Source organism: Cornus florida, unplaced genomic scaffold (assembly GCF_030987335.1).
Source record: "Cornus florida cultivar Cherokee Brave unplaced genomic scaffold, ASM3098733v1 CherokeeBrave_3.0.0_Hap2_Chr03, whole genome shotgun sequence".
Classification (NCBI taxonomy): domain Eukaryota; kingdom Viridiplantae; phylum Streptophyta; class Magnoliopsida; order Cornales; family Cornaceae; genus Cornus; species Cornus florida.
The window spans coordinates 7,384,454-7,407,901 of NW_026775573.1; the positions used below are offsets into that span (position 1 = coordinate 7,384,454).

Genomic DNA, 23,448 nt, shown 5'->3' on the forward strand with positions numbered 1-23,448 from the left:
AACAAATTATATACTGAAACGCTAATATATATATATATATATATATATATATATATATAGGCACCATAGTAAGGATGCTGTATCTTAAAACAAATTATATACTGATCCATCAATATATATATATATAGGCATGTAGAAGTTATTGGTTGAAGTATAAAATATGAAGATAATGAAAAAAATTAGGCCCAAGACCAAACTCCTATTATGTCATATGTTTGCCCATTTTACACAAGAAATAGCAATGGCATTTGAGGTCCAGATTTATTCTTTCGTGGACCTAGAATATAGCTATATCAAGTAAAGGCAAAAAGAATTGATCTGTTTTGAAGGCCCATCAAGCAAAGGAGAAAAGAAATAACCTGTTTGAAACAGATTTGGGTTTGGCAGGATCAAGCTTCATGAGCCCAGTTTTACATCAAATGTTGGGTCTATTTTGGTTCATACGAGCCCATTGGGCATGCTGTCATGTCTTAGCCCACTAATATATAAAATACTGCAAAGCTGTGTAAAATATTTTTCTCAAAAAAGACTTTTTATTTTTAGGTAAAATGTTTTTCTCAAAAAAGATTTTTCTTTTTTATGTAAAATATATATTTTTTATTTTTATTTTTCGGTATTAGGCAAAGGCCTAGGTCAAGATTGAGATCAAGTCTATTGGACTGAACATGTAAAATAACCTGTCGAAAATTGATGGTTAAATTATTTTTGTTAGGAATGGGATAGAGCAGGTTCGATATTTCAGCCGAAATGTCAGGCGTAATTCATCCTAATCTTAAAATACAACAGAATAGGACACGGGTGTCATCTCACTCTGTTGCATCCTAAGGCTAGGATCATGCATTAATCATTTCCCTTTCTCGAATTCGTCACACTTTTTGTGATAAGGTGCATGAATTTGTTATATTGGGTTGGGTTGTACACCTCTTTCACTGTCAACACTGTCAAGACCATCAATCTTAGGAAAACAGAGAATTGAGTGATGTAATGAAATCACTATTCGTATTCAATATTATAGGAGTGGCAATGGCATATATACGTTACATGCACCAACCCTTCCTTCAAGTCGATTGTGTTACATTGTCTGATATGGGTTCAAGTCAATTTCAAATCAGCAGCCAAATTTGAAGAAAATATGCCCTTTGCCCGTGTTTCTACAGTCAATGCATATTATATACACACACATGCATACGAGGTTGATAAAGTTCACTAAATGCTTAAACAAACATATATACCATCATATCAATATAATAATAGGGTTGACATAAAATGGTCATTAGTGTTTCCCAGCTATACATATACTGACAAAATCTAAACTTTAGAATCTCTCTATTTCAATTGAGATGTAATTCAATTAATTAGGCATTGAAAATTTTCAGGCAGAGTAGCACTGAAGTGATCTCATGACTGCCAACACCAAACTTTTGTTGAACTTTCAAACTCTAATCTTGAACATCCTTGGGTAGCTTCACGCACACCCACCAATATCATTTGTTGCTTGACCCTTTTGATATTTGATGATTAATCAGTGGACTAGGTTTGGAATGTCTTAAAGGGACCTAATAATGTATCCATTAACATTTGCAATTATTAATGATGGTGGGGGCTCCTTTGAGAAAAGTACAGACATAAATCTTGATTTAAAAAAAAAAAAAAATAGTCTATGGCAACACATATTTTTTAAATTTAGTGGATATTATTGAAAAAAACAATCGAGCCCAATACACCAGGATTTCGTCATTACAAGATTTGAAAAGAATCAGATGTATTTAGTCTTACTTTCGAAATCCTTGAATGAGGAAAATGATCCAATAACTTTGAAAGAATTGAATGACGAGTCGTGTGAGGGGAAAATTTCATGTACAATTTTGTAGAATGGCAGTAGGGGGAACTTTATATAAGATTCATTATTGCTATCTCATTAGTCCTTCTTCTCCACTAGATCTGTTCCCGAAAGTACCCTAAAAAAAAAAAAAAACTTTTTTCTCTCCAGCCATTTCAGGTTAAGAAGATGTGAAATCGCTTTTCTTTCTATAAATACGGTGCATTTCGAGGTGTGAAGCGAGAGAGAAGGGATGCCATAATTGGTGGTTTGAATAAGATCTATCTTTTTTTTTTTTCTTTTTTTAAGGTCTTTTTTTTCTTTTCACTTTCATATTGAAAAAAGTAATAAAGATTGAGAGGTGTTGAGCTTTTATTTTCTTGGCCGTTTCTCTTACATTATCGTCATTAAAAAAATTATATTTAGTTTCTAACCTGTATTAAAAAAATTATTTTTAGTTTTGAACCGGTGACTGACGAGTCATATTAAAACAAACTTACTATTGCACTCAGCCTGTCTTCATATTTGAAAAGATGGTAAAACTATAAGTGGAGAAAAAGTTTCTACACTTGTCATAATAATATGAAATTGGCAGCTCCATTTCCAAAAAGTATAATGATAACAAACCCTCTTCCATTTTAAAGGTAAAAAATGGTTATTGGATTCCCATACCCTACCTTCCATCAAACTTGATAAGGATGGATTTGGCCAGAGTTGGCTCCCTCTTTTAAAAATGGAAGTCACTATATTGTAATGTTAATGGTACTTATCCTAATTTTTATTTTTGGAAAGTGGATTACTCCTCATTGATTCATTCTATGTCATTGTCCAACCAAACCCCATCAACTGTAATGGGTTTTGGACCACACAATATGAGAATTGGATGGTTTTCCATGATATTTTTTAGTGCAGCCCCCACCAAACAATTCAAATTCCCATATCTATTAACCAGGTATTTTTCCAATGTCTCTCTCTACACAATACAGCTCTGAACACAACCCATCTTCCTAAACAACCCCAATTCAATATATATATATATATACACATACATACACACACACTACCCCTATTCTATATTGGTTATGGTCCTATATTTGTTTGGCATCCACACAACCTAGCACCCACCATGGGTTGCCCTATAGTGGTTGACAATAAAGTCATATTTGTATCACTTAGTTGGGTTCTTGTCCAAATGTGGATCAACCCAAGTTTTTAACCTCCAATTGATGTAAAGTGTCATTAACTAAATTTTGTATGGATTGTTATGGTGAAAGGGGCACCTCCAGTCACATTTGGGCTATGTCTACGTCCATGAACCAATGACAAATTGCACTAAATGCGATTGGCCTAAGACAGCCTGTATTTATAAATTTAATTTAATTCATAAATAAAATAAGAGAAGAAACATGTATCTCATATGCATTTGGTTCCAATTTGCCATCTCGCACATGCACATGGTATGTGTATATTTTAGTTATGAATGAATAAGCTCTTTATGAACTATTAGGACTCAACTTGATTAAAGCTGGGCTTGAGTTTGATAAGCAAGAAATCTGAACTCTACTTTATTACATGATTTGTTTATTTGTTTATTAATTTTTTTACCGTTCGTACGAGTTTGAGTTAGGTGAATAATGTTTAAATCATGAATGAATTTACTTTAAGATCGAACTTCAATTTATTTAAATGAATTGAGTTTGAGTTTAATACGTGATTGCAAAAATTGGTTAGAATACATCATTCTTACTCGAATTAAGACTTGAATTTAATTGACTAGTTTAAACTTAAATTGACAAAATTTTATCTCGGTTCAACTGTAATTTATACATATATTATAAATCCCCAATCAAATTTGTTAACATTCATTATTTTGCCTACTTTACTATGATCAACATTAGTAATGTTTGAACTAAGTTGGACTTTGTGATTGCAAATGTTCAAATAAGTTTAGTTAATTTTTAGAGTAATGTTTAAATAAAACTTAAACACACTATTCTTGCTCAAACTCGAACTCAAATTCTAGCTCTAGTTGATTTTTTTTTTCAAACTCTAGATGAATTCTCTAGCTCAATATAATAAATGAAAATTTGTCTTGACTAAGTTGAAATATGTATATGTATATGTATGTGTAATATACACAACCCGACCCGAAAACTTCATAGCAGCCCTACTTCACTTTTTATCACTTTTTATCAACATCACCAATAGCAGTCCCGAAACGACAAATAAACCGTGGATAACCGTAACTAATCGATGCATATTCAAATCATTGAATCCCCCACATTCTATTCATTTACTACTTTTATCAAAAATTTCCCTTTTTATCCTCCAATTCAACCCTCTCATCGGTGAAAAACCAAAGCGTCGGCAATTTCAGTTGGACGTTTCTGTGTGTGCGTGACTCTGTGTTTCAACACATCGATCTGTATTCCAATTTTTTTAAAAGAGCCACCGAGAGACAGAGAGAGAGAGTTTTGTGGGGGTGCGTAGGATAAGCAGAGGACTCTTATGGTTGTTGGAGAACACTCACTTTGAGAGCTCTTAGTCGTACATCCTACACCCACTTTCTCAACCATGGCGGCGCACTTTAGCAGTGGGAATAGGAGAGAGGTGGTGATGGGTTTGAAGATTCTCTGTTGCTTATTTGCATTCTTGGTGCCACTCTGTAATGGAGGCAGAGTAAGCACATCTTTTCAGAATCTTGAGGTTCAGAAGCACTTGAAGCGTTTGAACAAACCTCCCCTCAAATCCATCAAGGTCCCCTTCAAACCCTTTTCTTCTCTCTCTCTATATATATATTTATATATATATGCATATCTATAGCTTATTTTTGCAATAAATGTTGTCAAAAAACAGAGTCCAGATGGAGATGTAATCGACTGTGTCCATATCTCCCACCAACCAGCTTTTGAACATCCTCTCCTCGGGAACCACACTGTTCAGGTCACCCTCTCTCTCTCTATAAATATATGTGTGTGTGTGTATTCTGAGGGCGAGCATTGACACAATAGTAAGGTTGGAGGTGAATCAGCCTCTAATGTCGTACATCTGACCATCCCCAAACCTCGCAATGTGGGGGAGGTTCGTGCACTAGGTTTGCCCTTTATATATATATATCCTATTTCTTAGTTGTATTGATTAGAATGGAATTGTTTGTGATGGTTATAGATGAGACCAAATTATCACCCAGAAGGGCTATTTGATGAAAGCAAAGTGTCCACTCCTTCAGAGAGCAGTGGAGGAACAAGCCCAATTACTCAGCTTTGGCATGTAAATGGGAGGTGCCCAGAAGGGACAATTCCCATCAGAAGGACTAGCAGTAAAGATCTCCTCAGAGCAAGCTCTATCCAGAATTATGGGAAGAAGAACCACAAAACCTTCCCTCAACCCAAGTCTGCTGACCCTGACCTTATCAATCAAGGTGGCCACCAGGTACAACAATGTGTGTGTATATACATACATATATATATATATATAGGATAAAAAGAAATCTTTTTGATCTACTAGCTTTCTTGCTTTTGCTTTTCTCTTTTACCCTCAATGATTTTCTTTTTTCCTTTGGGATTTTGTTGTTTTGGAGCTTTTTAGCATGCAATAGCTTATGTGGAAGGAGATAAATACTATGGAGCAAAAGCGACTATAAATGTTTGGGAGCCCAGGATTCAGCAGTCTAATGAATTTAGCTTGTCACAGATTTGGATATTGGGTGGCACTTTTGCTGAAGATCTCAACAGCATTGAAGCTGGATGGCAGGTATACATACATTTACACATCTATAAAATATTGAGTCTGGATCATCTGTTGTATCGGGTCCGTGTTGCAGAAGTGTTTCAATGCACTTATTTCGCGTTTCAACTCATTTGTTCCACATTTCAACCGATAGAATAATGTGTTGAAACATGAAATAGATTTCAACACACTTAAATCGTGTTTGAACGCATTTGTTCTAGATTTCAACATACGGTGTTGAAACACTATTTAAGTACATTGAAAATCTCTATAGCATTATTACTTCGTGTTTAAACACATTAGTTCTATCCTTTGAAATGTAGAACAAATGAGTTGAAACCTATTTAAGTGCGTTGAAAATCTCTACAACATGCTAGGATCGAGATGCCTTAATATTATTAGTGTTTTAGTTTTGATCATTTGTTGATTTTTTATTATCTGGTTTCTGTTGTGTTGAGAGAAAAACAGGTGAGCCCAGATTTATATGGAGATAATAACACCAGACTTTTCACCTACTGGACTGTAAGTGACACCATCTTTTGGCATTGCCTTTTTGTGGGGTTTACATTTGTATGTGTACTGCTAATGTATCCAAAATGTGTATTGAGTGTGTGAAAATTTGGGAAAATGACAGAGTGATTCTTATCAAGCCACGGGCTGCTACAACCTCCTTTGCTCAGGCTTTATTCAAATCAACAATGAGATAGCAATGGGGGCAAGCATCTACCCACTTTCTGGCTATCATAAGTCCCAATATGATATCAGCATACTTGTCTGGAAGGTAAAGTTTAACTCTAAATTATTGACTCACTCTCTCTGTTCAAAAATTCAAAGTACAGTTATATATTATGTGCAACAAAAACATAGTATATTCTCCTTTCCAAATTTTATATATGGATTTTCTTGTCCCAACGCAAAATTGTTCGTTGCAGACGCGAATAAGTTAACTCAGTTCAACTCAACAAAGCTTTTATCACCGATGCAAGCACCAATTGTTCAACTATTTCTATGATTAAACATTGTTTATATGGTAGAAGGTCTAAAATCGATCGACTAGGGATTTGAACCCTCAACCACTCATGTGGGAGGAGGAGATGCCCATTGAGCTAAATTCTTGGTGATAATATTCCTTTAACAATATAAAACACTTGTATATATGTATATGTATATGTATATGTATATAGTACTGTAGAAGATTATGCAAATATACAGGGAATCTCTGACATGTTCTGTTAGTAGGTGCATGTTTTATATTTTTCTTTTTGTGTTCATATGTTTGTTCATTATCATATATTTTATAATATCAGTTTTGATTATTTTTGTGATGGGTTATTTTTATATATTGATAGGATCCAAAAGAAGGCAATTGGTGGATGCAGTTTGGGAACAACCAAGTGCTAGGTTACTGGCCTGCTTTCTTGTTTTCATATTTGACTGACAGTGCTTCAATGATTGAGTGGGGAGGAGAGGTTGTGAACTCAGAATCAGATGGGCAACACACCACCACTCAAATGGGCAGTGGACACTTCCCTGAGGAAGGGTTTGGCAAGTCTAGTTACTTCAGGAACATTCAGATAGTAGATGGTTCCAATAACCTAAGGGCTCCTAAAGATGTCAACACCTTCACTGAGCAGTCCAACTGCTATGATGTCCAACTTGGCAAGAATGGTGATTGGGGCAATTTCTTCTACTTTGGTGGTCCTGGTAGAAACCCTAATTGTCCATGACCAATTTGAAAGAAAAAAAAAACGAAAAAAAAATAATAATAATTAGTAGTGTTATTCTTCTGCCCCTATTCTCCCAAGTCAACTTTAAATGTACTTATGTGACCACCATTATTATTGTACCTCTCTTTTAGGTTAGACTAGTATAGCAATGTGCGAATCTCTCTTTGTAGTGGGAATATATATATATATATGTATATTTTTAATTACTTTTTCTTTTTCTTTTTTTAATTAAATTGTTGGAGAAAGAAAGGTGGTCAAGTTTCTCAAACTCAAGAACAGGCATCTTTCATACTCCTTATATAAATGTATTTGCTTGAACGCTCCTATCTTGGGAGTGGTAGTTTGTTAATGGATGAATCAAATTTATATATGTTGTGTATTTGAGTACAGATTTTGACATTAGATTCAATTATTTGCATGAGTAAAATGGTTTTCAGCTTTTACAAATCTGTTGTTGTTGTTGTTTTGGATTGTAAAAAAGTTAGCCGGGGTTTGGGCTCTGTGATAATGGGACATTTGAATAATTTGGTTGAAGCAGATGGCCATGTGAATGAATAGACATCCACATGCGTTTCTCCTCTTTTGCTGTGGACCATCACTTGCAGTGGTAGCTTTTTGTGGACCTGCTTTAAGGTGGTCATGTCTCCGATCGCTTTTAAGAAAATTTTCTACTGTCATTATCATGAGCTCAACAGTACATCATCACGAGGGTGCTCCCAGAATTTTTATCGAGGAAGTTACTTCGGTATCATTGATCCAATGGTTGAGGATGCAAACATATGATAAGAATGTTCGTACAATTTTTATATAAACAGAAATACAATCCTAATCAGATGAATTTGATTGCACATTCAGCAAAAAAAAAAAAATCAGAATTAGAGCTGACAATCAAACAAAAGTACAAGGTTCAATGGCTCTTGTTTTGATTTTTGAAATATGGAGCTGAAAGTACAAAGAATTTTCCCCTAATCGTAGAGAAAGAAACTTTACACTCCCAATGATTTTTCAACCTCTTTTCCCTCTCAATCCCCTCTATTTATAGACAGTTATAACCACTACTGAGCTGGACCTATCTTGTTCTCTTTTGGCTGGACTCGACTTCCCTCATTTTAACATGGGCTTCTGAAATGACTTTATGGACCTGGGCCCATACGGCGCGAACTTGCTCCGTCCCGTTTGTCCACACCCGACCCGTCTTATGCAATGTGGATCACACCAAACCCGGGTCATTTTGGTGTCCTCATCTGCCCCCAATAATCTCTTTCCTCATTAATGAGGGTGAGATTCTTGAAAGGACACGATCTTGGTCTGACGGCTTGGAGCAATGACTCGAGGAATCGAACGGCTGGCACAAGAACCCAAGTTTCGAGATCTGCAGCACCACTTTTTGCCTTGACCTTTGGAGTTCCATGTCACTTTTACTTCTCCTCTTTATAAATTCTGGTCTTTCAACCTCCACCCTTCCTCTTACCTCTCGCTTCTACTCTCTGTTGCTTTCTTGCACATTCCGGCGATCCTTTTTAATTTCTCCTGCAAGTTCTTCCAGCAAGTCCTTCCTTTTCAATTTTTAGCTACTATGCAGTTGCTGAGTTCATCACAAACTTTCAAGGTTAGTTTTTTTATAAAAAAAAACCTCTCCTTAGGAGACGCCTTTACTGCCTAGGACTCTTCCCCTTTTTTATGGCTTCCCCTAACCTGAACGCCATTCGATCCAAGAATTATATTCCTCACGACGTTTCTCTCAGGGTCTACCCAACAAACTTAGATGAGAGATCTGACGAGGGTCTTCTTCCTGGGGAAGTTTTATTCTTCACCGTTCACTTGAACGTCATTAGGTTCCCTGTACACCCGTTCTTTTGTTATGTTTTCAACAAGTTGGGGCTCTGCCCTCTACGAGTTAACCCAAACTTCCTTAGGGTAATTTCAGTCCTCCTGCTCTTGAATCGTGATAGGGGTCTCAATCTTGACATTATTGACCTTCTCTTCTGCTATCGGATTAACAAGATTTCACAAAACGACTTGTACTATCACTTCTTTCCTATTGACAAACGGTCGATCTGCACGGATAAAAGCTCATTTGAAAAAGGTTGGAGGCAGAATTTAATCGTGGTTGGTGGGAATTGGCGGACTCCGCCCGGCCATTCCTTCCCTATCCCTTCTTCCTTTAGAGCATGTTCTGTCTCTGGCTACAAAAAGCTGAAAACACATCCTACCGAATGCCATTGTGAAAGTTGTCTTCCCCGTTTTTGCACTTTTCTTTGTAGATGCCTTCAAATTCCCCATGATGAATTAGTTTATAGCGTCTGCAGGGCTAGGCTAGATACCTTGCGAGAAAGTGTGCTGAACGATGTCCCTTCAGCTACTGATTTGCTTATATCTGATAATCTCTCTGGCATCTCTCTTTTAAGGTCTACAATGGAGAACATTCAGATCTCATCGTTCAGCAGGAGGAGGCCTCCTGCTCCCACCCCTCCTAACGCTCCTGCCACCATTTCATCATCTACACCTGCTTCCACATCATCTCTCCTTGCTGTCTTTGCCCTAGAGCAAGTCGCGGTTGCCCCAGCTGTGATTCAAGTCTCAAACCGTTCTGCTAATGCGCCCTCTGAGCTCACCCATGCTGAGAACCCTGTTGTGGGCCACACTGCTGAAGTCCGTCCTGCTGCCCCAGTCATTATGCCATCAAACATCTCGTCCGACACTTCCTCAGAGAGCACTCAGGATGCTGGAAATTCTGAGGACAATAAGGGGCCAACTAGTACTGTTCTGTCGGAAAAGAATTTAGGAGAAAGGCCAATGCCTAAGGGCAGTCATGATCAGGGTGATATCCCACCGACCCGAAGGATCAGGTCGGCTTCCTTCAGGGTTACTGAACCATCGCCCCCTGCCCGGTTCTTCATTCCTGAAGGCGAGTCGGCCAGAACCTCTGGTCCAATTCCATCCGTTCTTCCATGGCGACCTTTGCTCAGCCGTGAAGATGGATCAACCATTGGCCCCACTGACTCAATATACAAGGACCCCCTCACCTCATTTGCTTTCTACAAGGGTTTCTGGACCCCCAACGACCTTGAAATCCATAACAAGCTATCCTTTGGTGAGATGTTCCAACGGTTCCCGACCGCTGCTATGGAGGTGACTCTTCTTCTACTGAAATGTGTTCCCTTTCAGTTATGATTCCTTAGTAATTAGTCTGACCTGAATTTCTTTTTCTTCATGCAGACTCTGTTCGGGATGTTCACCTTTCAAAAAACAATTGAAACTCTGAACAAAAAACTTAAGTCTCTCTCTGTGGGCCTTAAAAGGTCTGTTGAAGCAGAGACTCTTCTTGAGGCTAGAGTTGCTGAGCAGGAGTCTAAGCTTAAGGACTCAGAGAAGGGAGTTGCTGACCTAAAGGCAGAGAGAGACGGTCTGGCAAACGAGAAGGATTCCCTCAGAGCTGAACGGGATTCCCTGAAGACTGAACGGGATTCTCTTCATGATGAGGTTGACATCTTAAAAACTGAGAAGAGTGTAGCTCTGACAGAAAGGGACTCTCTCAAAGCCGAAAAGGGAGACCTTCAGCGCTCATTCATTGCTAAACGGTTATCGCATACGAATTCCCAAGAAAAACTTCTAAATGAACGGTCTTCCCTGATGAACATGATCGGCAGAGTCGAAGGGGGTATGAGAGCTCTCCTTGCTCGCTTTACCAGGACCAGTGCCATCCGGTATGCTGAAGGGTACAGAGATGGTTTTGTTGACCGTTCTCCCCCTGAAGGTGAATCAAGTTCTTGTGCTGGTCCTGATGAACTAGATGCTTCTCTGGACATCCACCCCCCAAACAATTATCAAAATCCACCATGTGACCCAGCTGAGAACATTTTTATTGAATGCATAAAGGTCGCATCTTCAGGAATTGTCCCACCCTTTTATCCCCTGAACATTCTTCCTCTTTCTACCAACGTGCCCTCTTCCTCTGTTGCTGCCGACAGACCTATGCTTGCTGAGGGGGTGATTCATCTCGACTCCCCTTCTAAGGATGATAGGGCAGGTGAGAATGGAGAATATCTCGATGGTCCAGAGGAAAATGGTGGCGAGAATGACAAGTCACAGCCTGGAGAAGATCAGAACTGACACCCAATAGCAGTTTTTTTTTTTTTTTTTTTTTTAAATCTGCATGTATGGTACTGCGTACCCTGAGGCCTTTTTGGTTATGAATGATAATGTTTTTGCTCATCATCACTTTCCTCCTTTGAGTTTTCTATTTTCAGCTTTGCAGTGTATTTTCACAAGTGCTTAACGTTCGATCATGTCATCATTCTGTCCTTTTCTTACTCATTTGTGAGCAAGTGTTTGGCGTTCGGCTTGAATTGCCAGCTGCCACTAACTTGCTGAATGCCTGGCGCTCGGCTTGAACGCCTCTTGCCATTTGGCTTCTTTTTATTTTTATTTTTGAGCAAGTGTTTGGCGTTCGGCTTGAAGTGTCAGCTGCCACTAACTTGCTGAATGCCTGGCGCTCGGCTTGAACGCCTCTTGCCACTTGGCTTTTTTTTTATTTTTTAGCAAGTGTTTGGCGTTCAGCTTGAAGTGTAAGCTGCCATTAACTTGCTGAATGTCTGGCACTCGGCTTGAACGCCTCTTGCCACTTGGCTTTTTTTTTTTTATTTTTTAGCAAGTGTTTGGCGTTCGGCTTGAAGTGCCAGCTGCCACTAACTTGCTGAATGCCTGGCGCTCGGCTTGAACGCCTCTTGCCACTTGGCTTTTTTTATTTTTAAGCAAGTGTTTGGCGTTCGGCTTGAAGTGCCAGCTGCCACTAACTTGCTAAACGCCTGGCGCTCAACTTGAACGCCTCTTGCCACTTGGTTTTTTTTATTTTTAAGCAAGTGTTTGGCGTTCGGCTTGAAGTGCCAGCTGCCACTAACTTGCTGAACGGGAAGAGTGTAAATTTTTAACAAAGAGACTTTTTATAAAGCATGAAAATTTCGTACACTTGCAAGCATGCAATTTAGAACGTACAATATGCTTGAAATTAAACTCTGTTTTTACTGGTAGTGCCTTTTTATAGACGTAGCATTCCATGGCTTATTGACTACCCTTCCTGTCATAGTTTCTAGGACGTATGCCCCCTTCCCTATGACTTCTGCTATTCTGTACGGACCTTTCCATGGGGAGAACATCTTTTTGACTATTCCCACCTTCCTTTTCAGAACCAGATCGCCAAGAGCGAAACCCCTGTGCCTCACCTTCTTGTTATGGCTATTCACAAGCGTCTGTTGATAAGAGGCAAGCCTCACTGCAGCCGCATCCCTTTTTTCTTCCAACAAATCAAGATTGAACCTCAGCATTCTATCATTCTGCTCTTGATCCCACGCCAAGCTCCTTACAGTTTAAACCAAATGCTCGACTGGTATCACCGCCTCGGTGCCATAGGCCATAGCAAATGGGCTCTCTCCAGTTGGCCGTCTTGGGGTTGTTCTGTAAGCCTACAAGACGTTCGGTAGCTCATCTAACCATTTGCCTTTTTCATTCTCCAGCTTTTTCTTAATACAAGCAAATATTGTCCTGTTTGTGATCTCGGCTTAGCCATTAGCCTGGGGATGACTGACTGCTGCTAACTTCTGATTGATTCCATATTCCTTCAGCAGCTCTCTCACTTGCTTGCTATCGAGGTTGGTTCCATTGTCCATCATGATTAGGGCTGCAAATGAACCGAGCTGTTCATGAACAGCTCGGGCTCGGCTCGTTAAGGGCTCGGCTCGGGCTCGTTCATTAAGCAAACGAGCCGAGCTTGAGCCCAATTTCTAGGCTCGTTTATTAAACGAGCCGAGCCTGAGCAACGTTGGGCTCGGCTCGCATAGGCTCGTGAACATGGGCTCGTTAAGGCTCGTTAGGGCTCGTGAACAAAGCTCGTATCAAGCTCGTTACATATATCAGGCTCATTCTATATATATCAGGCCCATTTGTTTTTATTGTACATTTAAAATGTTTAGTCCATATTATTTTTAAGTTTGGACCAGCTCATATTTTTCATTAATATGGCCCAAGCATTATAACTCATTAGCCCAAAGAAAATCCACCATAGATCCATAGCCTAAATAAGATTTCGTCTCACCCATTAAATTAGAACCCATCTCATCCATTGATTTTGTAAGATATCAAAAAACCCTAATACTACATCCCACCATTCAGATCTACCTCTTCTCCACAACATCGTCAGTCTCTCTCTCTCTATCACTCACTCACGAGTTACGAATCAACTCCACCGGCGACGACAACCCTTCAATCTACACAACTACTTCTCTATCTCTCTCTAATCAACTCAATCGCCATAACTCTCTCTCTCAGATCTGAATGCATCGTCTGTCATCGTCATCGTCGGCCGCGATCCTCTATCTTTGCCATGGACGTCGTCCGTTTCCCGCCGTCTCTGTGCCGCTGTCCCTCCATCCTCGTCATCATCGTTGGCCATCCTTTGTCCTCGCCATCAATTAGGTACTGCATCAATTAATTTTTTGGCAAAACTTTATTTTCACTTTAATTCCATGGATCTGGACAACCTCAAAACATTCTTTAGGTAGTTGCAGACAATTTTGTTTAGCCTTTTCTTCTGCTTCCTCTAAATTTATGAAGACTAATGCTCAATGGCCACAGGTAGCTAAATTAATTTATCTCCAACTTATTTTCCTCTGTGATTTCTTTTTCTACTTAATATATACAATGTTTCAGTGGTTCTATAGATATTATTATCATGGGAATTTATAACTTTTTGATGTGTTGTATTTTCATAGAAAATGCATAATGCACTCATGCTCAATTTTGTCCTTTTTTCTTTTTTCGAAATTAATCCTTAATTTGTTCTTGAAACATAAAAGCTTGCATTACTGCACCTTTTTCTTTTTGCTTATGTGATAATTGATAAAGCAATGGAAAAAGGTATTGTGGCCTGTAGAATACTAATTAATTTTGAATTTTATATATATATATATATATATATATATATATATATATATTTTGTTAAACGAGCCGAGCCCGAGCTGAGCCCGAGCTTTTAAAATCAAGATGAGCCCGAGCCCGAGCTCAAAATTTTGAGCTCGTCACGAGCCGAGCCCGAGCCCGAGCTGATCCCATAAACAAACGAGCCGAGCCTGAATAGCCTAAAGCTCGGCTCGGCTCGGCTCATTTGCAGTCCTAATCACGATTGACCTTGGTACGCCAAAATGACAGATAATATTATTCCAGATGAAGCGTCTTACCTGAGTTTGGGTGACACTAGGGTACGGCTCTGCTTCTACCCATTTGGTGAAGTAATCAGTAGCTAGCAGAGTGTACTTATTCTGCGATCTTGCAGTCGGCAAAGGGCCAACCACGTCCATCCCCCACTGCGCGAAAGGCCACGAGGTGGCCATTGCGTGCAGGTCTTCAAGTGGTTAATGTATCAATGACCCGAACCTCTGGCATTTATCGCATCTTCTAGAGAATTCTTCTGCATCTCGTGCCATGTTTGGCCAAAAGTACCCCTGTGTCATTGCTTTGTGTGCTAAAGATCTTCCTCCGGAGTGATTTCCGCATACTCCCTCGTGAATGGTTCGCATAATCTGTCTAGCTTCTGCAGGGGTAGCACCCTTCAAATATGGACCCGAGAAGGAGCGTCTATATAACTGATCGTGCACAATGGCATACTTTGCTGCGCTGAACCTAATTCTTCTTGCCTCATCCTTACGCTCGGGGAGTGTACCATTACGTATGTAAGCCATGATTGGATCAATCCAGCTCGGCTCATATGGTATAACATTAACATGTTGAGTGCTCAGATTAGGCAGTTCTTCAAAAATGGAAGGTTGGATCAGTATGTCGACCAGGATGACCCTAGCTAAAGTATCTCCAGAACTGGATGCACTACAAGCCAAGCGGTCGGCATCTTCGTTATACTCTCTCGGTAATTGGATAAACCTGATCTGATCAAAGGCTTTCGCCTCACGCAGAACCGCAGTTCGGTATGCCTCTATGGTTTCATCCTTGGCCCCATAGTCCCCATTGACTTGTCGAATGACCAGTTGTGAATCACTATAAGCCATCAGATTCTTGATCTTCAGTTCTTTAGCCAACTTCAGCCCAGCTATCAACGCCTCGTATTCTGCCTCATTGTTGGTCGCGTTGAACTCCAGTCTTATCGCTTGGCTCAGCGTAGTTCCTTCTGGTGTTTGCAATTGAATTTCAATCCCGGCCCCCATTTGATTATAGGAGCCGTCCATGAAAAGCTTCCACCAGGAACAATTATAATCCTCTACCGTATCTTTAGCATCACAGTCAAGTAGGAAATCCGCCACCGCTTGACCTTTGATTGCCGTCCTGGGCTCGTACGCGATATCAAATGAACTCAATTCAATGGTCCACTTGGTCACTCTCCCCGACAGGTCCGGTTTGTGCAGGATCATTCTCAAAGGGAAAGTTGTTAAGACGACGATTGGATGAGATTCAAAATAATGTCTAAGCTTCCTTTTTGCGTTGACCAGCGACAAGATCATTCGTTCGGCCCTAGAGTACCTTCTCTCCGGTTCAGACATTGTCTTGCTAACATAAAACACCGAGAACTGCTTGCCCTCTTTGCAACGGATCAGAACGGCACTGGTTGCTATACTGGACACCCCGAGATATAGAAAGAGTTTCTCATTCGGTTCTGGAGCAGACAGAACCGGAGGATTACGCATGTACTCCTTCAGGCTGGTTAGCGTCTGCCGTTGCTCATCCCCCCAGGTTTGTCTTCCGTGCCCTCGAATTGTATTAAAGAAAGGTTTACAGCGGTCCGAAAGCTTGGAAATAAATCGGCTCAGTGCGGCTATCCGGCTTGTGAGTGCCTGCACCTCTTTAATTGTCTTTGGCTTTGCATTCCTGATCAAGGCTTCTGCCTGTACTGGGCTGACCTCAATTCCTCTATGATTGACCACATGTCCCAGGAATTGACCGGAGCTTACACCGAATGAGCATTTGGCCGGATTAAGCTTCATCCCATACTGGCGCAACACATCGAACACATCTTGCAGGTGCGCTAAACGATCGCTCTTCTTCTTACTCTTGACCACCATATCATCAATATAAGCCTCGACAGTGCTGCCCATTTGGCCCTTAAAAATCTTGTTGATCAGCCTCTGATAAGTAGCTCCAGCATTTTTTAATCTGAATGGCATGACTTTATAGCAATAAGTCCCTCGTTCAGTAACAAATGAAGTTTTCTCTTCATCAACTAGGTCCATAGGAATTTGATTATAACCGGAATAAGCATCCAGGAAAGTTAACCGCTCATATCCTGTGGTGGCATCTACCATTTGATCAATCCTGGGCAATAGGAAACTATCATTTGGGCAGGTTTTATTTAGGTTAGTGAAGTCGATGCACACTCTCCATTTCCCATTCTTCTTCTGCACTACAACAACGTTAGAGAGCCAGGCCGAGTACTGAACTTCTCTGATGAATCCGGCTTCAAGCAGCCGATCAACCTCCTCAGCTATAATCTGATTTCGTTCTGGAGCAAATCTTCTTTGCTTCTGCTTCACTGGCTTTGCATTCGGATCCACATTGAGGGAATGGCAGAATACAGCAGGATTTATCCCTGGCATATCTGAATAGCTCCATGCGAATACATCCGCATTCCGAATCAAGAAATTAGTCAACTCTAGTCTCTCTTCTTCAGTGAGTCTGGTTCCCACCCTTGTTATTCGGTCTGGTTTCTCATGATCAATCTTCACTTCATGAAGGGGTTCTGTGGTCCGAACTGGTGGCTCCTCCCCCCATCCTTGCTGGAAGGAGGGTTCTGTAATTGATATTTTGGACTGGCTGAACGGATGGGATTTTTTCCTTTTCCAGCAGATTTCAAAGTTACTGAATAACATTCTTTAGCCGCAACCTGGTCCTCGTGTATATTTATCACCTTGGTCCCATCCGGACCCAAACATCGCATCACTTGATGTAAGGTTGACGGAACGCCCTGAATTCTGTGAATCCATCCTCTGCACATCAAGAGGTTGTATGATGGATGAATTTCCACTACCATAAAACTTTCAGTCAAAACCCGCTCAGTGGCTTGTACTGTCAATTCCACTATTCCAATGGGTTCCACTCGCTTCCCATCAAATCCGAGCAACAGATTTCCTGTGGGTTTGAGTTTTTCGGGTTCGATCTCCAGTCGGTCGAACGTCACCCTGGGCATGACATTCGCACTACTTCCTGGATCAATCAGGACTCTCCGAACCAGGCATTCTGCAATCGTCAGACTGACGACTAGTGGATCTTCATGAGGAATCTGAACGCGTAGCAGGTCCGTTTTATCAAACTTTATCGATGTGGACGCATTCTGCTGGTGCAAAGCATGCACACTACCAATTCTTCGTTTCAGCTGGGCCTGGCGTAACCTCGTTCTGAGCAACTCCTCTGACTCCGTCGTTTGTTCAGGCCGGCCATGAATTGCGTTTATAATCCAGACGGGCTGAGAGTTGTGTTGGTTCGGCCTCTGGTTCCGCTTGATTTGTTCAGTCTAGCGATTATGCTCTTGCGCCGAACCTTGAACATAGCTTGCAAATTCCCCCTTTGCGATTAGCATCTCTACCTGCCTCCTTAGGTTCCTACATTCGTTATTCTAATGCCCAAAATCACTATGGAAAGCACAATGTTTAGTCTGATCCCTCTGTTCAAGAGGTTGCCTGATTGGCAGAGGAGGACGAAACTTATCTTTGTTCTCCTGGTATAGCCTTGCTAAGGTGACTCTGAATGGAGTGACTGATTCTTCCTCCCTAGGCCTCTTCTCCGCCTTCCATGAGGGGTGACGTTGCGGTTGAGCTTGTTTTTGCCGGATCTTGGCTTTGGACTTTTCCTCCATCAAAATAATTGACGTCTTTCTTGAATTAGCTGCTTCTTCCTCCTCAAGGCGAACAAAACCGTCGGCTCTCTCGTTCAGCTCGTCCATTGTCCTTGGCGTATTAACCACCAAGCTGGTGTGGAACGGCGTCCCCCGGTTCATTGCGAGTTTAAATGCTTGGACTGCTGTTGACGGGTGACACTCCATTACCATGCTTTTAACGAGGTTGAACCGGGTGAGAAAAGCTTGGAGCCGCTCATCCTCATGTTGCTTCATTGTGAAAAGGCTCGATACATCCTTAGCCGGACGCTTATTCCCGTAATACTGGCTTATGAACTTATCGCATAAGTCCTGGAAACTGGCGATTGAGCCCTGAGCCAGATTCTTGAACCAATTGAGAGCTGGTCCAGCCAAGCTCGTAGGGAAACACTTGCACATCAAAGGATCATTATTAGTATTCAAAGCCATTTTCAACTGAATATGGTATATGTGATCGACCGAATCAGTTGTTCCGTCAAAGAGAATGAAGATCGGCATGGAAAACTTCTTCGGATTCGGCGCATTCATAATTTCATCAGTGAACGGCGATGCGACCGTCCTTGCTGAGGAACGCAATGCTTCGTTTTCTCTTGAAAATCGTGACGGAAATCCTCGATCGGCAGATCTCCTTTCTGAGCTATGGTAATCAACTGTCGCTAATGAAGGTCGGTATGGCGGATCGAACGACCTATCCTCCGCAAATTCACTCCGCCATGGTGACGCAATCCTATGTTCATATGCCGGTGCTTCCTCCCTCATAATCCGTTTGTGATGCGGTTCCAGACGAACAGATCCTTCCCGATCCTCTACTTGGCCGACATTCGGAGGCAGATTACCGATTATACCTTCATCACGACGTGGACCACCACGATTGACGATCAGCTTCGGACGGTAAAGCTCCCTCTCCTTCAGGAGGCGGCCTCGAAATTGCAGGAGCCTCGCGATGCTCCATTCTAGCTCGTAGCTCTGCATTTTCTTTCCTCAAAGCATCGATCATGTTCATTAGCTCATCGAGCTTTGTCTGCTGGCCGTTCTCCAAAGAATTCGGGTTTGCCTCTCCGATCATCATTCCAGATCAGAGCAAAGTCATCAACTGCAGGCTTCTTGATCAAATCGGAGTTCCGCTAACGTGCACACACCAGATGTGAACTTACACTTGCCGAATTCAGTCCACTACTGGCTGGATTCAGTAATCACAACAGATCACAACCGCGCAGTTCACCGGATCAAGCACAGATCTGATCCGCTTAGATCGGACACCAATTTTCCGAAATCAACCGGAACCTGGACTCGTCAAGACAAATCGTATTATTACCAATGTTGATTCAGCTTTCGCAGATTAATCGTCTTCCTCACAGAATGCATTGAATCGATCCGATCTGGAATGATATCAATCAATTCTTCCTGTTCTTCCCACAGACGGCGCCAATTGAAAGTACAAAGAATTTTTCCCTAATCGTAGAGAGAGAAACTTTACACTCCCAATGATTTTCCAACCCCTTTTCCCTCTCAATCCCCTCTATTTATAGACGGTTATAACCACCACTGAGCTGGACCTATCTTGTTCTCTTTTGGCTGGACTCGACTTCCCTCATTTTAACATGGGCTTCTGAAATGACTTTATGGACCTGGGCCCATACGGCGCGAACTTGCTCCGTCCCGTTTGTCCACACCCGACCCGTCTTATGCAATGTGGATCACACCAAACCCGGGTCATTTTGGTGTCCTCAGGTGCCCTTTTCATAAAAAATGTAAATCAGATTTGTAATAGAAGCTGTAGAGTAAAGACAAAACTCATCCCAAACCGTGAAATGGGAAAATACATTTCTTGTAACCTAAACATCTAAAAGTAACAGTAAGTAGAAGCATAATTTACTGGAGGAGTTGAAAAGGGCACCATCAAGATCAAGTTTATTGTAGGTTAGCCCTGATTCATCCGATTTTGCAAAGAACACAGAAACAAAAGAAATTTAAATTGGTTGAATACGAAACTAGAAAATTTGTGTGTGCATGGAAAGAACTGTGAGTAAACAAGAGCTAGTCTAAGTACTTAGAACAGTCAACCTCCGGGGACGTTGAAGGACAGACTGATCCCACAATTTGCTGGAAAATCCCAGGCAAATTCAGGCTTCACGCCATTAGATGAAGACTTAATGCAGTAACAAGCAGCCGATTCAAGTGTTTTGGCTCCGGTACAACAAGCATCCGGTGGCTTCCCAGAGCCGGTCTGTAGGTAGTTCTCGGAAGCATGAGAATAGCCATGAATGTGAGAGAATGCTCGACTTAAAGACTTCATAGTGAAGAAATGGAGATGTGACAACTAAGACTAATTAGTTTAGCTTTGAGGGAAGTATTTTACCAGTTCATTTAGTTCGGATTTTATAGGAATAGTAGGAGATTTGAGGGAAGCTCACAAGTGCATGAAAAATAATTTAAAAATTGTTGTAGCTAGTTGTCTGATTGATTAAGAGATTAATTGATCCAGTTGATCAAGAAACATAAGAACATGTGTGTTCATCTTTGATTTTTCAATTTTGTGTGCATATTTGGAGGCAAAAGTCAAAGTTGGATGACACTGTCAAGACCCATATCAACTGATCCAATGAAGCTTGTGCTCTCACAGACACTTGAATCTTTTTCCTCAACTAATGAGATATATAAACTGATTTAAGACATCTTTACCTCGATTAACTCTACAAATTTTGCTTCATTTTTAACCTGTCAATGTATTATAAACTTGAAAACATATTTTAGAAGATTGTTGGCCGCAAGATTAATCAGTTGGCACAATCTAATTAGGGTTGAGAAGATTGAAATGGATATCTCAACTATGTGGTATAAGCATTACAGTAATGCTACAAATAACAATGAGTTTTATTGTGCAACTCAAATAAATAGTGTTCAACAAGGATTATTAGTCTGTAAGGATATAATTTTTCTCCTCCTCGACGTTTATTTCAATGATTGTCACATCAATTTATAATAGAAACCAATCAATGCTTTATCATTTTCCTCAGCATTAATAATAGTAATTGATTGCGTGAACAAATTTGTTTAATTGAGCCATGAACATATATGTTCGACAAGCTGTGGAAAAAAGTTACTAGATTAGTTAGGAAAATGGTTCCCAAAAAAGAAAACTTCTATCAAATTAATTCTGTCAAGCGTAGAAGTGTAGAACGGTCGAATCTGATGATGATTCACAGTGGAATTATGACTTCTAGAGTTCTGATTTGGCAAAAAAACCACATCTGAATTCAATACAATGTGTGGCCCAATTGGGCCTAGCCAAAAAAGTTGGAGTGTTTATATTGGTTTAATGAGGTTTTGTTTTTGTCCCCGTTTATTGGTGGGACGGACTACAATTGGGCCCATTAAATTAAAAGGCCTCTCTCCTCTGTAGATTCATGTCTGCTTATTTATTTATTTATTTATTTATTTTTTAACTGTTATTTAGGCTCTGTTAACTATTTTTCAGAAAATATTTTTTTATTTTCTAGTGTTTAGTTGTCGTAAAATATTTATGAAGAAAAAATATATTAAAATTTAACAAAAATAATTTTTCCATTTTCGATAAATTATTTTACATGTCCAGCTTGATGGACTCGACCTCAATCTCCACATAGATCTTTACCAAACATCGACAAGTAAAAATAAAAGAATATTTTACGTTAAAACAACAGAGCCTTTGTACAATATGTTTCACAGCATGTTGGATCAGTAAAAGAATCAAGATCTGTGTTTGATGAATCGGTCAAAATGCAGACCTCTATTCAGGACAAATTGGGCTCATTACCAAATATGAGTCCAGGAGTTAAACTTAAGTTATTCAACTGGTCCAATCCAACTTTCACGGGTTAAATTACAGTAGATTATCAAACTAGCCCAAGCCCATTTAGAAGTAGGTTATAGTTAAACGAAATGATAATTATTTTTAATAAAAGATAATTGTGTGTACCCAAAATATATTGAAATTAATAATGTTGATTTATTTGTACACGTTTTAATCTTATATTTAGACTAGAAATTTGTGTCTACAGTTTGATCTTCAACCATGTTGTTGTTGTTGTTGTTGTTGTTGTTTTTTAATTTGCAAATTGTAGGAGCCAAACCGTCTAAACAGCACATCAATGACATTTATAAAAAGTGCAAATCAGATTTATAATAAAAGCTGTAGATCAGTAAGATAAACTCATCTCAAAACATTATACAATAACATAATAATCTCACTGCATTTTCACCTGAAAATGGGAAAATACATTTATTTTAACCAAAACATGGAAAAGTTAACTACTAGTAGTAAAGCATAATTTATGGCAGGAATGGAAAAGGACACCATCAAGATCCAGTTTATTGCAACATAGGTTAAGCTTCTCCACGAGGAATAGAAGCATTTTCATGTGTACTCCAGATTCAAGTTATTCTGCAAAGAACACAAAAAAAACAAAAACAAAAGAAATTAAAAAAGGTCAATACAAAACAATGTGTGTGTCAGTGTGTGCAAATTAAAGAAGTGTGATGAGTAAAGAGGAACTAGTAAAAGTAGTACTTAGAACAGTCCACATTGGGGGAGACAGTGAAGGACAGGCTGATTCCACAGTTTGATGGAAGAGCCTTGGCTAATTCGGGCTTCACGCTTACTTTGCTGGTTGCATTCTTAATGCAGTTGCAAGCAGTTTGCTTGTCAGCAGTGGTTTTTGCAGCCGATGCCAGTGCCGAGACTCCGGCACAACAAGTAGCCGGTGGCTTCCCTGACCCGCTCTGCAGGTAGCTCAGACATGGCCGGAGGTCCTTGATCACGTCGCTGCACGCAATTGCAGCCTCAGAAGACGGAGCAAGTAGGAGAAGCAGCATGAGAATAGACATGAATGAGACTGCTTGACTCGAGGACTTCATGGTAAAGATGTTGAAATAATTAACTTTTGAGCTTTCTATCATCTGGTTCTGGTTTTATAGGAGATTTGGAGGGAAGCTCACTAGTGCAAGTAAAGTGTGAAAAAGAAATAAAAATGTAGTAGCTTGTTGTTGATTGATTAAAAGATTAATTGAGTGCAAGAAACATAGCAAATGTGTTTTTTTTCTTTCAATTTTGTGTGCATATTGCAGGCAGAAGTCAAAAGTTGGGTGACACTTATAAGAGCAAATATCAACTGAGCCAATGCAGCTATGCCATGACATAGCTTGTGCTCTTATATATTGCATGAACATGCATGACAGATGCATAGAATTTTTTGTCACCATCCGTCCCGCTGCGAAGGTATTGTCACTTTTTATACTTTTTATACGGACGGCATTCACACATATAA

The 23,448-nt window shown here is 40.2% G+C and overlaps 2 protein-coding genes across 3 annotated transcripts; one reads left to right on the plus strand and one right to left on the minus strand.

Moving 5' to 3' along the window:
- The first annotated feature begins 4,065 nt into the window (after nt 1-4,065).
- LOC132299266 (protein neprosin-like) lies at nt 4,066-7,664 on the plus strand. 2 transcript variants are annotated; one of them, XM_059795783.1, is made up of 7 exons: nt 4,066-4,576; nt 4,676-4,762; nt 4,988-5,251; nt 5,513-5,572; nt 6,017-6,070; nt 6,183-6,329; nt 6,898-7,664. In XM_059795783.1, the coding sequence occupies exons 1-7, from the start codon at nt 4,394-4,396 to the stop codon at nt 7,273-7,275; spliced, it is 1,173 nt and encodes a 390-aa protein (XP_059651766.1). In that variant the 5' UTR covers nt 4,066-4,393; the 3' UTR covers nt 7,276-7,664. The 2 variants fall into 2 exon arrangements, with proteins under 2 accessions (XP_059651766.1, XP_059651764.1); XM_059795781.1 differs by having other exon boundaries at nt 4,068-4,576; nt 5,408-5,572.
- Nucleotides 7,665-22,353: 14,689 nt separating this feature from the next.
- On the minus strand, nt 22,354-23,038 carry LOC132298633 (non-specific lipid-transfer protein 8-like). Its single transcript, XM_059795033.1, has one exon. It carries the CDS (start codon nt 23,036-23,038, stop codon nt 22,676-22,678), a length of 363 nt encoding a protein of 120 aa, XP_059651016.1. The 3' UTR covers nt 22,354-22,675.
- Nucleotides 23,039-23,448: the final 410 nt, after the last annotated feature.